The 16,029-nt window shown below is 34.1% G+C and overlaps 1 protein-coding gene across 5 annotated transcripts in view; it reads right to left on the bottom strand.

The window, feature by feature from the left end:
• Positions 1-4,697: 4,697 nt before the first annotated feature.
• Positions 4,698-16,029, bottom strand: part of LOC110032219 (NHL repeat-containing protein 2) — a 119,131-nt gene continuing 107,799 nt past the window's right edge. The window contains exons 25-28 of one of the 5 annotated variants that reach the window (XM_020735774.1): positions 10,759-10,795; positions 6,189-6,436; positions 5,735-5,884; positions 4,698-5,155 (exon numbers count right to left, since the gene is read on the bottom strand). In XM_020735774.1, coding sequence (XP_020591433.1) covers positions 4,991-5,155; positions 5,735-5,884; positions 6,189-6,436; positions 10,759-10,795 — 600 coding nt within the window. In that variant the 3' untranslated portion in view covers positions 4,698-4,990. Of the gene's footprint in view, positions 5,156-5,734; positions 5,885-6,188; positions 6,437-10,758; positions 10,796-16,029 lie in introns of those variants that run through there. The other 4 variants (XM_020735773.1, XM_020735775.1, XM_020735776.1 and 1 more) reach the window with 4 other exon arrangements.

Consider the following 16,029-nt stretch of genomic DNA (forward strand, 5'->3'; position numbering starts at 1 on the left):
CTCTAAAATTACTTTAAATTTTAAATATTTTAAAATCATTAAAAATTAAATATAAATCAAAATTAAATGAATCTTGAAATGATTACAACCTCTAACAAAGGGAACCACCCTATATTTTTCTCAAAATTTAGAGACCAAAATTTAATAAAAATTTTGCATCGTTCTTTGAAATCAATAAATCAATTAACAAATATAAATAAATAAAAAATAAACAAAAAAAAATTATAAAATTAAATGAAAATGAAAAAAGACAATGAAATTAGTTCCCTAAAATAAAATGGTATTTTTCCTACTAAAATTCAATAAACCACTTAAATGAATCTTAAGGGTTTATTTGTAAATTAAAATTTACACCGTAGAAATTATTACATAAATCTAATGTAGAGCAAGCACAAATGAAAAGAACTCCATATGCTTCAATAGTTGGAAGTTTGATATATATAATGATATGACAAGACCCGACATTACACATTTAGAGAGTGGTCAATTTGTATAAGGGTAATCTAGAGAAACATCATTAAAAGGTAGAGAAGTGAATTATCAGATACTTGAAAGGAACAGTTAACAAAATACTTTGTTTCAAAGGTGTAAAATATTAATCTAGATGGATATGTATATTCAAATTTACTAAGAGATATTGATGGTAGAAGAAGTGCAAAAGTGTATGTCTTCACTTTGAGAAATACAACAATGAGTTAGGTCACCAGGCTACAGAATATTGTTGCATTTTCAACTGCAAAAGTTTAGTACATTCACTACGGCTAGCAAGGAGACGATTTAGTTGTAGAGTTTTATGGCAGAATTAGGAAAAGAGCGAGGGATTGAAATGCTTCAGAGTGACAATATGAGTGATATTCATCTAGCTAAGAATGTCATTTTTCATGCTAGGACTTAATATGCTCAGCTGAATTATCACTTTATTCATTCTCTCCCAGAAGATGATCAGATTTCCTTGGAGAAATATAGCTCAAAATCTTGTTGACATGTTGATTAAAGTGAATACAATGTAAAAATTAAAGTTACTCCTTGCAACCACATCCCCTTCATCCTTGCACCATCTTCATAATTGTGTAAAGTATTATGGCTCATCTCTAGTCTAACCATTGTTTTCCAAATGTGAGATTACTATCTGTAGAGCTTGACTGGTAAATATAAGCTCCCATAATTAGTGTGGGGGGCAAAGTCCCCATAAATAGTGCAAGGGGCAACTAATGCTGGAGCAGGCACCCAGCTAAAGGTTTCAAGGTGGAAACACAATCCATTTGAGTTATGTGTTGGAAATTAATGCATTTTCAGAGTTAATTCATGTTAAGAACCAAATTTTATGAAAGCTTACTATGTCTGCAAGCTCCAGGTTGGCTATACTAGGCGGTGGGATCGAGACGGAAGTGTAGGCACTCGTCGTAGGGTTGCGTTGTCAAGTTAGGTGAAATAATCTTATGTTAATTTAAGAAAAATAATTTTCTAAAAGGTTTCATAAGATTTCTATTTGACACAGATGCATTTAGAACTTCCTGCATATAGTAAATGATTACCTAAAATTGAAAGTATAAATACATGTTTACTTTTCTTAAAATACACGTATTGCTATAATCAAGCTATGCTACATGTGACTGCATGTGCTATGAATTTCATTCATGTATTCATTTGTTATTTTATGTGTCTATGCCTTTGATACATGTAATGCTTGATAAATATTTGATGCAGTAATGATGATTTAAATGTCACAAGGAATGTTAGGGGTAAATTATTATGAGTGTTTGCAAGAACATTATGTAGGAATGTAGTATTCATGACTCCTGATATTTTACGAGAACGAAACTCTGAGAAATATTGGAATAAGGTTGTGACATAACATTAGAGAACTATGAGCATCAAAGTGTTATCGATAACTAGTAGGTTAAGGAAACTCTTTATATGGCCTTTGGGGCAACGTGATGACCGATGATGAAAGGACATGGAAATAGTAGAGCTTTATATATTAAGCAAGTGACATTACTATGATATGACCTCTATGAAATGACATTGTTATATTATGTACTTGTTTTTAATTATACTTATGATTTCATGTTTATGACCTACATGTTATACTACAGTCTTGATTTGTGTACATGCTATCTTGTCATGCTCTCTATTATGCCAACATGTTATGATTTGTTTGTAGACATGTATAATTTCATATGAGTATGCACGTTGTTTCATTTTCATGTATAAAATCTTATGTTAGCCCTATTTATTTTCTACATTGTTTCCTTTAAGGTAGGGGCAACAAGCACCGAGGCAAGTATCAAGGTGTCTTTTTACAGCTTTTGCACGATAATTTTGGGAGCATTTTATATATTTTTTCGGTACATATTTTATTATATTGGATTTAGCAGGTATGTATAGTTTTCATGTTCTGGATGATATGATTTACATGCTTTTGAGTATGTATTTGAAATGCAATGTATCACATATATTATGACGATCTAGTTAGACAAATTCATCATCCGCTGAGTCTTGATTATAAAATTTAGAACAAATGCTAGTGAGTGCTCGTCTAACCAAAATTGCAAGCCTCTGTCACCACCATGATTGACCCTACCAAATGGCTTAATTGAGGTGTGACTGAATTAATCTAGATATCATGTATAAAAATAATAAGAAAACTATCAAAAAAATTGCTTGAAGACCCTATTCATCGTATCCATAAAAAATGTTGGAGCATTTTTCAGTCGAATGACATCATCATGAATTTATAGTGCCTATATCCGGTCCTGAAGTTCGTCATCGCTATGTTTTCTTTTTTAATCCTCAGCTAGTGATAGGCTGATCTCGTATCAATCTTTGAAGATATAGAGGAACCTTACAACTGATCAAACAAATCGTGAATCCTCGACAGTAGATACTTGTTATTAACTGTGAACTTATTCAATTACATGTAATCAATGCACATCCAAAAGCTCTCATCCTTTACTTCACAACTAATAATGGAGCTCCCCATGATGAAGTGCTAGGTCTAACAACCCCTTATCAAGTAACTCCTGCACCCGAAGTTACAGCTTTATCATTTCCTTCAATATTCACAGGTATATTGCATCCTCTGTCAGTACTATATGGGGGTAATCTTGTATGACTTTAGTATTTACCATTAATTTCCTTCAATATATCTCTTTTAATAAATATTGAACATTCATTTTTTTCCTTTTCCCCATTTCAATTTCTTAAATCTTTAAGCTCACAAAATGCATATCATTATAAAATGATTATTTAAATCATTACAAGAATTATTAAATAAACATTAATTTAATACATATAAGAAAATAATTACTCGTATTTATTTTCAAGAGACCTCTGAAATAGTTTAACCCTTCACTTTGATTGCCTTATCGTCCTTTAATTCATTATTTGTTCACAAAAAAAAAAAAAAAATTATTAAATAATTGTTGAAATGAGATTAACACGACGAATTAAACTAATTTATAGAATCAATGCATAAGACTTGCAAATCTTTATCTTACTCGAATGTCTTGTTCTACCTCTTCCCCAAATCCAAGGAATCTATCAACCTGGTTAAAAGTTATTCAATTAAAGAGTACTACTTTAATTTGAATTTTTATTAAATATAATATAAACGCACATTTTATATACTTATATCATTAATTTAACTTAGCAAAACTCATACTTGTCTCTAATTTAATCTCGGCTTGCAATCCCAACTCCCATACGCGAGCTTCCTTCCTCCTTCCCACACGCGAGCACCTTTCTTCCTCCTAACTTCGGTCGCGGCTCAATCCAGAACCTCACGCATTTCTTCCTCCTCTCCCTCTACATGCACATGAACACAACAGATCACCATCTCCTCCGATTCTTCTCGTTCACACGGCTCAAAAACTCTACTAGCCGCACGCAAGGCTCGCGGCTTCGGCTTCTTTCTCCTACTTCGATCGTGGTTCGTCCCAACAAAATACGCACACACATGAGTTTTCCCTCTTCAGCTTTCGATGGGTCTCTGCTCTGCCGATCTCATCACTTAAACGTTAAATTACCTTAGCATCAATCTCATCACTTAAACGAAGGGTTTGAAAACCGGATTGTTCGACCGTGAATCGGGCACAGGACCTGTCTAGTTAAGAACATTTTTGCATGGACCAGTGAAAACTGGTGTGAACTGTCGATCGGCTCATCCGATCTACATATTTATTTATATCTAATTCTAAATTAATTGTTAACAATTTTTTATTTGATACCTAATTGTAAATTAAACATATAATCATGAATTTAAAAAACTTGAACATACTAACTAATGAGTTAAATTCAACTAATTCATTATATTCCGACCACCTAGGTAACTTAGGAGCTCAAGCTGTAAAGCTGTTTGTTTTATTATATTTTATTTTTATCTAAACAAACAGTGTAATATTATGTTTTCTACATAATGTGGGACTTAAAAAGTGTTACAGCTTAAATATGAGTTGGGTTAAAATAAAGAATTGAATTGGGTTTAGAAATATTAAAAGGGCTGCATAATGTAGGAATATGCAGATGTGTTTGACAAACTATCAAGCCACTAAATATCCGCTACTAGCAATGGACTTTATTCTTCATCTACCACCATCCAATGGCATTGGCCGCTTGTGAAGTATGCACATTTTGCTCCACTACATCCCACATCACAGCCATCCTCCAGAGCTAATATTCATTACTACAATTGTTAGCCTACATAGAGTCCCCAAAAGTCTTATTTCAAACCGGGCACACCACTTAATAAGCCATTTCTTACAAGCATTATTCAAAGAATTGAGCACGTCACCATACTACAGTACAACCAATATCAGGAGGCAGACACTGGTAAATAGCTACAGCACCAAGTAATACCTAATACGGTTCATTATGTACAATCCTGCCCTTCATTTCGAAAGTTTTTCATCGAGTTGTATGTTCATATAACATCTCCTTCCACTCTTCAATTAAAAGTATTTACAGCTCCCATGTAAACTTTCAATAAGGTTTATTTGCCATACAAAAGTTGAGATTTACCGCCAGGAACTTTTGGTGTAACACAATATGACAGTGAGACGTGAGCGATGTTAGACCCAGATACTTCTGGTAGGAATGATATGTCAAATTCCAAAGATTGGTAGAGACATAACTCATCCTCCTTGCAATAGTAGATCTGCAATTGGAGAAGGATTCATGTAAGGAACCAATTGTTTAAGCATCTAGAGCATTCAAGATTTTGCAAAAATCATGCAAAAAAAAAACTCCTGCTGGATGTTTCACACATGGTTCATGCAGCGACCAAATACCAAGGTCCAACATAGGTCGCAGGAAGATGATCAGAAAATTTAGCACTTGTGGCCATTTCAAACAGCCGTTCAGCACAAGCTCCAGTTTCATAATCCTACTTTCAATCTCAGTTATGCCTTCAATTCCCACTTCCGTAGTTTCAAAATGTTCAATTAGCAGCAATATATGGATGTGGCATCTCCCATTTTTCATATACTGAATTTTTATCACTATATATATATACTAATTTTCTGAAATTGACATCTTTAAAGCATATTGAAATCTTCACCTAAGGATTCAAATTTATCACGACTAATGATGTCATAGCTCAAAAGCATAATTTTTCATGTAAAACGGAAAACTAAATGAAGATGCTTGAAGCTTCCAATATTTTTTTGCAGTAATTATGAATTATTATATACTAAATGGGCAGCCTTTGGAGCTCCTGTTAAAGAGAAATATTGACCTTGCACATTACTCTGCCGGTTACAGGTGAGTGGGAACTCCTTATGAACCGCAATGATGCAGATCCAGTAGTGCTAATAATTCCACTACTTGGTTCAAAGACAATCGCATCAGCAGATTCAGTTTCCGTATCAAATTTGCTTAGGGCCTCCTATAATTAAAAAGAAAACAATTCAGGCAATCAGCAAAGTGGATATCAGGCTAGAGAAAACTAAAAGATGATATGGATCTTAGCATTTTGAGGCTTCGAATCTAATTACTACATTGGTTTAATACACAAAAAAAGAGTTGGAAAATAAAAGGCACTAGAAAGAAGAAAATGTACCATAAAAATACAGAGCACCATGGTGCTGATGATTTCAAGCAAAACCAAGGAATGTCTCGCTACTAAATGCTTGGTTTGGCTAAACTCAGTGCAATGCATGCACCAAGATGGAAAAATAACAGAAGCTAACCTTAGAGAAATGATAACCTTTAGGAACCGAAATTCTAAGTTCCAAGGAACCCTCAGCAGATGAGCCACCATCAACTTTCATTATTTGTGTATCTACAGAAGCCCTTTTTCTCAGGCGTTTTGGCAACTCTCGCTTTGGTGATGGTGGCTGCACTCCTTTCAGTTCTAATGTGCCTAATATAGGGACTTTTCCATTCAAGTCTAGGCATCGAATTACACTGTTGTTTGTATCAGCAATGAAAAATTTTCCTGCAATGAAACCAATAAATTTGAAGTTGAATCCAATGATCATTTAATTATGCATTCTGGCCCAAATTTTAAACAGAGCACTTAATCACGGAACTTTATAATGCACTGCAGCAAAAAGGTGACACAAAATGAAAGCATCTCATTTCAAAAAAAGCATCTATAAGTAGAGTAATTTCACGCTCACAAAAATGAATATAAAGGATGGATGTGTATAGATCAAAATATCTTATTGGGGGTGAGGACAAAGGGGAAATAAATAGAAAAGAAAACAATTTTAGATTTTTTATTTAAATTTGAATTTAAATTTTTCTAACAAATTGATTAAAATCGGAATGGTAGGTCTTTAGGCTTATAGGATACAACAACAACAACAACAACAAAGCCTTAATCCCACTACGTGGGCTCGGCTATATGAATGACTTTTCTCCATTACGTCCTATTTAGTGTGATATTTTCATTTAGTTCTAGTAAATTAAGATCATTTTTTATACAATAAGCCCAAGTATTCCTAGGTCTACCTCTGCCTTTCTTAACACAAGTCGTATCTGAAATATCTACTCTCCTAATCGGATCATCAGATGGTCGACGTTTAATGTGACCAAACCATCTAAGCCAACTTTCTCTAATTTTGTCCGTCACAGGAGCTACACCAACCCTATGATATATTCACATTGTCTCTAAGTGTAAAGCCACTCATCCACCTAATCATTTTCATCTCGGCAACACTTAACTTATTATTATGCTTCTCTTTTAAAGGCCAACATTCAGCGCCATAGAGCATTGCAGGTGTCACCACCGTCTTATAAAATTTTCCTTTCAGTCTAAGCGGTACTTTTCTATCACACAAAAGGCCCAAAGCATTCCTCCACTTCAACCAACCAACTTGAATTCTACTATTAACATCCATAAAATAAAATTGAGATTATCCATAAAATAAAAAAATTAAGATTATCTATAAAACAAAAAAATTTTCAATGTGTTCGTCCTGAAATGGTAAATCATCAATTATGTGAAGCACACAAATTAGAATAGAGAAAATAAATTTTCTCAGGTCTGTTGTATGTCTATTTATAGTTGAATAAATTTCTATGTGCGACACAACAATAATTTTTCATGTCTAGGAGAACATTTCACAGATTACTATTCATGAGTAACTGACTGCAAAATAATTTTGTAAGAATTAACTCACAATCAAATGTATTTGATTAAAAAAATGTTAGAAATATTTAAAATGAATAAATTTGATATCCATAAGCTGCACTTGCATACACTATTAAATAGCCTTTTTTCTTTTTGTTGTTGACTGAATTTTATGTTTAATTAAATGTTTAGTGATAAAAATATATCAAACTTAAGAAACATCATGATTTGGGAGATTAGATTGCAATAACAATTTGTACGATACCTGTTCAAGTTGGTTGACAAAGGTGAGCCCATAAATAAATAAGAAAAATTTGTATAATTATGACAACAAAGGTGAGCAACAAATGACTGTGAAACAAGTATATAGTTAAGACAACAAAGATTAACCCATGTGAAGGTAAAGAGGAGAACAAGTTGGTTTGTATATGACACCTGTACAAATAGGGAGAGGAGACCTATGAAGCACGAACACGAAGACATACACAATATGAAACGACATAATTGAAAAAAAAAAAAAGGAAACCACACGTCATGGATACTTTTTAATATTAAATTAAATATTAATATTTATTTTTTCATTATTTTTTATTAGACATTACAAAATAAAATATCTAAGAATAAAATTTAATTTTATAAACTTAGCTTGTATCATGAAACCTTATGCTCACAAAAATTATTTTTTAAAATTAGGCATACAAAATATTTCAAAAGAATTCATCGTACTTTAAAATATCTCATGATTACGCCTTATTTAATTAATTAAGTTAAAATTTAACTTTTAGAATTAGAATAAATATAAATTTATAATTATTAACTCATTAAAGTGTAAAAAATATATATAATTTTTTTACTTACAAAACTAGAGCAACTTTGACTCCACTTAGCTTCTATGAATAAAAACTTCAATACAATTGTCGCGAAGTTAGCAGGGTATTTGGATCAGCTTTAATGAACAGGTTTCTTGCTCAAGTTGTGATAAAGTTTATGGCTCCCACTTTAGCGGGACTATGTTCGACTTCGATGAAATAGTCTGCTTCGATGAATGCAAAATGGACCTTTGATGCTTGGTTTCAAAAAACAAAGAGGAAACTACTGATACTCGATTTTGTGAATATTGAATGCACATTCAATGCTCAATTTTGACAAATGTTAAAGAGAGTTCTAACCTGACGAGAGAGGAGGCAGCTAAAACTATGAGTTATAATTATGGTTATATGTATAGGTATAATTTTCTACTTCTCGTGCCCCATTTTTTCCCAAATAGTATTGAGCTCATATACAATATGTGTCGAGCATATCTCAAACATGTTCGGGCACGGACAAAAATTCAAACACATTTTTTATTGTCTGACAAGTGGTAGGGTGTGTCGAACAAATTTTGGTGTCTGAAATGTGTCCAACAAAAGGCATGACATATTTTAAGTGTCAGTGCTACATAGAGTGAGACCAATGTGAGCTTGACCATTGAATTTAATCCCAAATGTATAATGTGTTTTAAAGTTGAGAAAAAATAAAAAAATAAAAAAAATAAAAAAAATAAAATATATATATATATATATATATATTAAAAAATTAACATAGCCCAATATTAATTGTGCAAATTTTAAAATGGTATTTATAACAATAAAAATCTTAATGTTCTTTCAAAATTCCGTTGAAAGGTATTATTTACTATTAAACCTCTTTTATAATGATTATAAGAAATGAGATTAATTCTTGTGATTTCACATAATTCTTTAACTATTTAAATTAGATATTGGATTTGTAAAAGTAAGACCAAAAGTGCTTTGGTAAGTCCATAACATGGAGGCAATGGTTCATAGAGTTAATACAACAAATTGGTTAGACCGACCCGACAAAGTAACCCAACCAAACAACATGGCAAGGCCAAATTGTTTTTGAAGCTTAGTAATAAATGTAAATAAGGAGACTCGACCCGCCTGAGTCCGACAAGGTGGGTTTGGCAAATTTAGTATCTTGTTTCCCTAAGCCAGTTGAACAAACAAACTACTCGCCACAACATAACAAAGGCATTAACGAGAATGATCTAGTGAAAGCATTGCCAAGGGAAAAGCATCCTTGGAGGACTCAATAATTAATAAAAAGCCTTATCAAATGAGTATTATAATGCTCATGCCACAAGAAGATAATAAAGATAGAAATAATATCTCTTAGTATCTGTGTAAAAATGGCATTATTTGTAACATTGTAGTGTATGAACCAACTCATTTATAAATAAGGATGCTCATTACAAGAATTATACAAGTCTAATTTTTTAGTTAATCTTCCTATGTTCCCTATTTCTAATTTCTTATTTCTAAATCTTTTTTTGGGTGTGCTAATTCATAGATGAATCAGGCTCAACATCCTAAAAGATGTGATGAGTGTAAATCATAATCAAATAACTTAACTTTGAACCAAGTAATATAATTTTGTTATTAAAAAAAAAAGATGTACAAAAAATAATTTAAAGATTTCCAAAATATTCTAATTATATATGAAAATTCTTAGAAGCATATCCATCCATTTTAATAATTTAAATTGTGCATACTTCAATATTAATTACTATGATGAATCTTTTGGAAGGTTATGAAGTGCAGTGCAAATTTGTGAAATAGATGGACTAAGTTTCTACTCGACCACAGTTCATAATATTCATGACAGTAATTGGTGAGAAATGTGTCCTGCTGGATGCTATGCCGCTGCTATGTCTGATGTTTGAATGGGAGGTAAAAATAGGGTGTCACAAGATCCTATTAAAACATGGCCCAAACATTAGAGGGTGTACGTTATTTACCAAAATTTGATTGGAATCACTACAATCTGCACTAGTATCCATAGTAACCACAAATAATGTTATCCACATAACTATTAGAGAACTACTAGTTGAATACATAATAACCTCAAAGACAGATTTTCAGTTGAATTATAGTGAGGAATAGCATGAAATATCTTGTCATGTAGACCAATAGAATTACATCATGTATGAAGAAAAGTGGAATAACGCAAATATACAATGAAATAATTTTGACACTATGTTAAGAGAAATTACACGTTCAAAGCAAGAAGATCGTTAGCTACTTTTCTCTGGTGCATTTGATTTCCGGAATCAATATAAAATTGCATAAAATAGAATAACTGTAAACACGAACTCCCTTAGAAAGGAAAAAAAAAGTTACCATTTCCAGCTTCAGTAATTCCAGATGGCTCAGAAAGCTGCAACAATATTATGAACGAATTAAATTTGATATTTGAGGGAAAATAATTAGATAACAGGAAAGGTACAAGCTCTGGCATCGTAAGAAAAACTGGTTTCAGCAAGATAAATGAACTCTCTCTAATCAAAAGCTTCCTTAACAACTTGGAAGATTGAAATCTTTCCATTTATCCCTCTCTTGCAGAGCAATCTGCACCCAATTCTTTTAATACCAATAGGATTCTCATTTGTTAATTCTTTTCTAAGCATCAAGTGGAAAGTTACCGGTATGTCTCAAGTAATTCATAAAGCAACAAAACTCTATTTCCTTGAGCAACAACTTGCAATTTCTGAAAGTATCAAGCAATTCCTTAACAACGATCAAATAATAGTTTAGATCTAGTGTTTCTTTATATAGGCCTAAGTAACTATTTTAAAAATAAATAAATGAAGAAAATAAAATTTTTATTTTTAAAATGAATAAAGATAAAAAATATGTTGCAAATTGACATTTGGCAGAACATAAATAAGGCCCTTTGAAATTTAAATGAGCATAAGAAGGGTTGATATCGGAATTAACCAAACTGCAATAACAAAAGCAAATATTATTAAGCAAACAGCTAGGATTACAATCAACACTTAAAATAGAAATGAAGACACAACAAACATCAAGATCCGACAAGGGTCCGGGAGTGGTATCCATGGGCAGAGGTGGGGGCTTGGTGGTAGGCAGTGGAGTAGGATAGTGTTGGAGGTGGACAGGTTGAGCAGGAGAAGTTAGGTGCCTAGTGGCCTGAATCAGGAGAAAAAAGTGGCGGGCTCTCGGGTGGCTTGTGGGGGGATGTGGGAAGAGGAGGTTGTCAGTGTAGCTGGAAAAGGAGACATGGAGAGAAAAGTAGGTAGGTTGGCGGCTAAAAGTAAGGGGAAGAAAAAAGGGAAGAGGGTCGGTTGTTGGTTGCTGGAAGGGAAAGAAGGGGTTTGGATCACCACCAGTCCTCGAATACAACCCTAATAAGGGGGGAAGCCTATAAGCAAAAATCTGAAACAAGCAAAACCTAACTATAGACATAGCAAACAAACATATTAATAGAGGATAGATATGAATTCCCTCCCATGTTGAACCCCTATCTTGCTGAGCCCCAGGCCGATTTAGCTGGACCCAACCCTATGTCAATCCCCCGGAATTGGGGGAGCTTCTGCTTCATCTGTCGAAGCTTTTGCATCTTTGTAATACAGCATCAGGTCTGCAATATTGAACATGGTCGAAACATTGTAGCCCCTGAAAAAGTTGATATTATAAGAATTATTATTTAACTTTCGGAGTATTCTGAAAGGTTTGTCTGCTCTAAGATTGAGTTTTATGAATGCTCTTGTTGGGAATCTCTCTTTCTTCAACCGAATCCACACTATGCTCATTCTTTAACTGTCACATCTTTTCTTGTCTCGCTGCCTGTGTCTGGTACTTGTGATTCTGCTTAGTGATCTCTTTTTAGACTTCCCCGTGAAGTTTCTAAAATCTCGAGCAGCCGTTCATATGTATCCTCATTAATTTCTGACTTATGCAGGAGCACAACCAATTCCAGTGGAATGAGCGAGTTGCGCCTATACACAACCTCAAATGGAGTGTGGCTCGTGGTCTGACTTACGACACTATAGTATGCAAACTCGGCCTAAGTGAGAATCAAATCTCACTACTTGATATTCTTCCCAACAAAGCATCTCAATAGATTTCTAAGGCTCTTGTTTACTACCTTCGTCTGGTTGTCTGTTTCAGAGTGCAATGCAAAATTTAATTAAAGCTTAGTGTCTAATTTTCCCCACAGAGTACTCTGGAAGTTTCCTGCTTGACGTGATGGTTCTGGGTATCCCATGCAGACTCACAATTACTCTAAAGCACAAGTCAGCAAAGCAACAGAGCCCTGTGGCGTAGTATGAAATGTTTCATCTTTGAAAATCGATCCACGATGACCATGACTGAATCCTTATTCTAATATGTCCTCGGAAGTTGCACCACAAAGTCCATGCCAACTTCCACCCACGCTGCCTCTAGTACTAGTACGGGGGTGTATAAGCCTGCACTATGCCCCCTAATTTTTCTTCATATGACAAATCCTGCACTGTACAACGTGTCGCTCTACATCTCTCGCTAAACAAAGCCAAAAGAACTGTTCTCTCACTAGTGTGAGAGTCGTCCCTGCCAAAAAGCATTGAGAGTCCTCTATTGTGGTTCTCTAAATGATGAAATCCCTCAGCAAACAATTAGGGACGCACAATTTACTCTGACAGATCAAGTAACCATCAGCTCTATAGTACTTCCCGGGGGGATTCTTGGCATACCTAAAAATGTGACACTTGTATATATACATTTTATGCTCTTTTTAAATGATATTACACTTTAATGAAAGGTATTTTGTTTGTTTTTTTATTAGATATACAATAGATAATTTCAGAGAAAAAAAGGCGAAAACAAAACAAAATGGGGTCAAATGAAGCAAGGGAGCACAAAGGAATCTGGCGCCCTAAGCGCCAGTCCCCGTACGTGGAAACAGAGAACCCAGGCGCCAGGACTGGCGCCTGGGCGGCAGAAAATTATATTGGGCTTCTAAAAAGTAGGCGCCAGAATCAATTTTAATTATGATGTATTGAATTTGAACAAATTTTGAAGAGACATTTGAAGTGACTCTAGGGGATTTCGAGAGTTATCATAAAAATAGTCAAAAGATGCCAAAAAGGGGGCTAAGGTGTGTGTGGTGTGTATCTCTTCATGTGTGTGTGTGTGTCCCTTAGAGTGAGATTGTAAGGAGAGTTAAGAATTCATCAAAAGAACTTCAGAGGATTTGTTTGGGGAGAAGTTTAAGATAAGTACTTTGTATTTTTGTTTAAATTCTGTCTTACTGTGTAAACTTAAATTTTAATATAAATTATGTTTCGTTGTGTTAACCTGATGAAGTATGAGTAGTTTTCTTTATCTTTAACCTTGCAATAAGAAATATTCATGTAGAAGATTAAAATTATTTAAGATTTCTCTTATTTCATACTTGTGATGATTCATTACTTCATACTTAATTTACATATTCAAACTGACTAATTTGTATGTTAAAACTTGTGAATCGATAATGACCTGGGAGGGTTATTTATTCCTCAACTAGTAAGAATCACATTAATCTAGAGGTTGAAAAATGTAGCTCATAGGTTAGTGCAAATATATAGGGAGATAAGTTTTGAAGAGTTTAAATTAGTGATTCTAAGGTGACAGACTAAAACCTTAACTAATTTGATCTAGAGTTTGCAACTTAAGGCTAGGTTAGTCCAAAAATTGTGGGCACAATGGGTAATCTAGAGTGATTGACTAAAACCTACCCCGCATAACCAAGAATTTAGGAACTTAACTTTATGTTAGCCAATATTCTTCATGTGCTCCAAAGAGGGTAAAAAATAGGTATGCTCTTATTTGTCACAATACTACATTTAAACCTTTTAACATTTGATTCTTACATTGATTATGATCTCATTGCAAAAGGGAAAGACTTTCATATCATTTGAAATCTTCTACATAAAGTTAGTTTAGAAAAACCTAGCATTTTATTTAAGTTTTGAAATTGAATTAGTAGGAACTTCTTTTTACACATAAACTTGCGACCTTATTTTCTACATAATTATCAGGAGTTTAAGTAAAGTTATACTAAGTCATAAAAAGAATTTTTACCTTCCATTTGGAATCGATAATGGTTTTAAAATAAAATCATATATTACTTGAACGATACGTGCACTTGCATTTCAATTCTAGTGAAGCTTTGAAATCAATAATTACAAAATTTAATACCTACGCCAATAGGAGTAGCCGCTATAAAAACATAAAATTATATTATCAGCATGGAAAGAGGGTCAATTTTTTGGAATCTTTGCCAGGGAATGAAATTAAAGAAGATATACACAAAGCAAGTATATCAAATTGCAGTATCAATTCTCCCGACACTGTTGCCAGTTTTTTCCAAAATCCTCTTTCTTCTATTAAAGCTCATTAGCTACCATAAAGCCCATGACGCGAGCCTACATCAAAGTGATCAACATGTGTCGGCGGCTCGACGCATTTGCTACATGATTTTGAGCCTTGTGTTTAAACACGAATTGGAAAGATGACAAGAACTTTACCCAAGTCGCATGTTGGCCCTTCAATTTACTCTTATTGTCCAAGAATTTCAAAATTTTGTGATCCGTGAACAGCATGAACTCATTTGTCAGTAGATAATGGCTCTAGTGCATGAGCTCGCACGATAGCATAAAACTCTTTATTGTACATCAAGTATTTCATCCTGAAATCATTCAGCTTCTCACTGAAACGATGGGGTGACCTCCCTGGCTCAGCACTGGTACAATCCCCAAGTCGGATGTATCACACTCTACCTTGAACCGTTGGTTGAAGTCTGGCAGTGCCAAGAATGGCGTCTAGTTCACTTCTTCATGAGTATATTGAGATTGTTCTAAGCTACCTCTGTTCATTGGAATTTATCTCCCATAAAAAGATCCATCAATGATGAACTGCCTGCAAAATGACGCTATTCCCAGAATTGTCTCAGCTCGGTGAACGACTGTGATGTCTTAGTCCATACACAGGCCAATTTATCAATACTAATCCCGGTATAAGTTCTATGGTGTTCTGAATGTCCAAAGCGGCGATAATCCCTCAGGAAGATTGTCAGTCATCACATCCTGGAAGTCACGTAATGGTGGTTGTAGTGGGGTTGGTATCTCACTCTCCTCTTCAGTTCTCTCTAGTAGGACTAATATCAGTGTCACTGTAGCATCTCAAAATAACTAAATGAAGGTGGCCCTTAGGACTAATGCCTCTTCTATGTCACTTACACCTCTGACATCCCTAACAGTCAACAACATGATGTTTTTCCCGTCCTTTTTAAAAAAGTATTGCCGTCATGCTGAGTCTCGTAGTCGAACTGTCAAGGCCTCGCCAACAAAAAATGGCATGTGTCCATTGGAACCACATTGCACCATAATTGCTCCTATAACTGATCCCCAATTGAAATTTGACCAAGCACTAATGATCCATGTATATCTCATTTCATTGCTTCAACCAAGTAAGGGAGTAGGATTGAGGATGTTTCTGCGTGGTCAATCTCAATTTCTTAACTATCGGTGTAAACACCAAAATTTTACAACTCTCATTGTCGATCAAACTACAAACTTTATCCTTTTGGATACATTTGGTGCAAAAAATATTATGCCTCAACCACAATTG

This window comes from Phalaenopsis equestris, unplaced genomic scaffold, assembly GCF_001263595.1.
Source record: "Phalaenopsis equestris unplaced genomic scaffold, ASM126359v1 Scaffold000888, whole genome shotgun sequence".
NCBI classification, from domain to species: domain Eukaryota; kingdom Viridiplantae; phylum Streptophyta; class Magnoliopsida; order Asparagales; family Orchidaceae; genus Phalaenopsis; species Phalaenopsis equestris.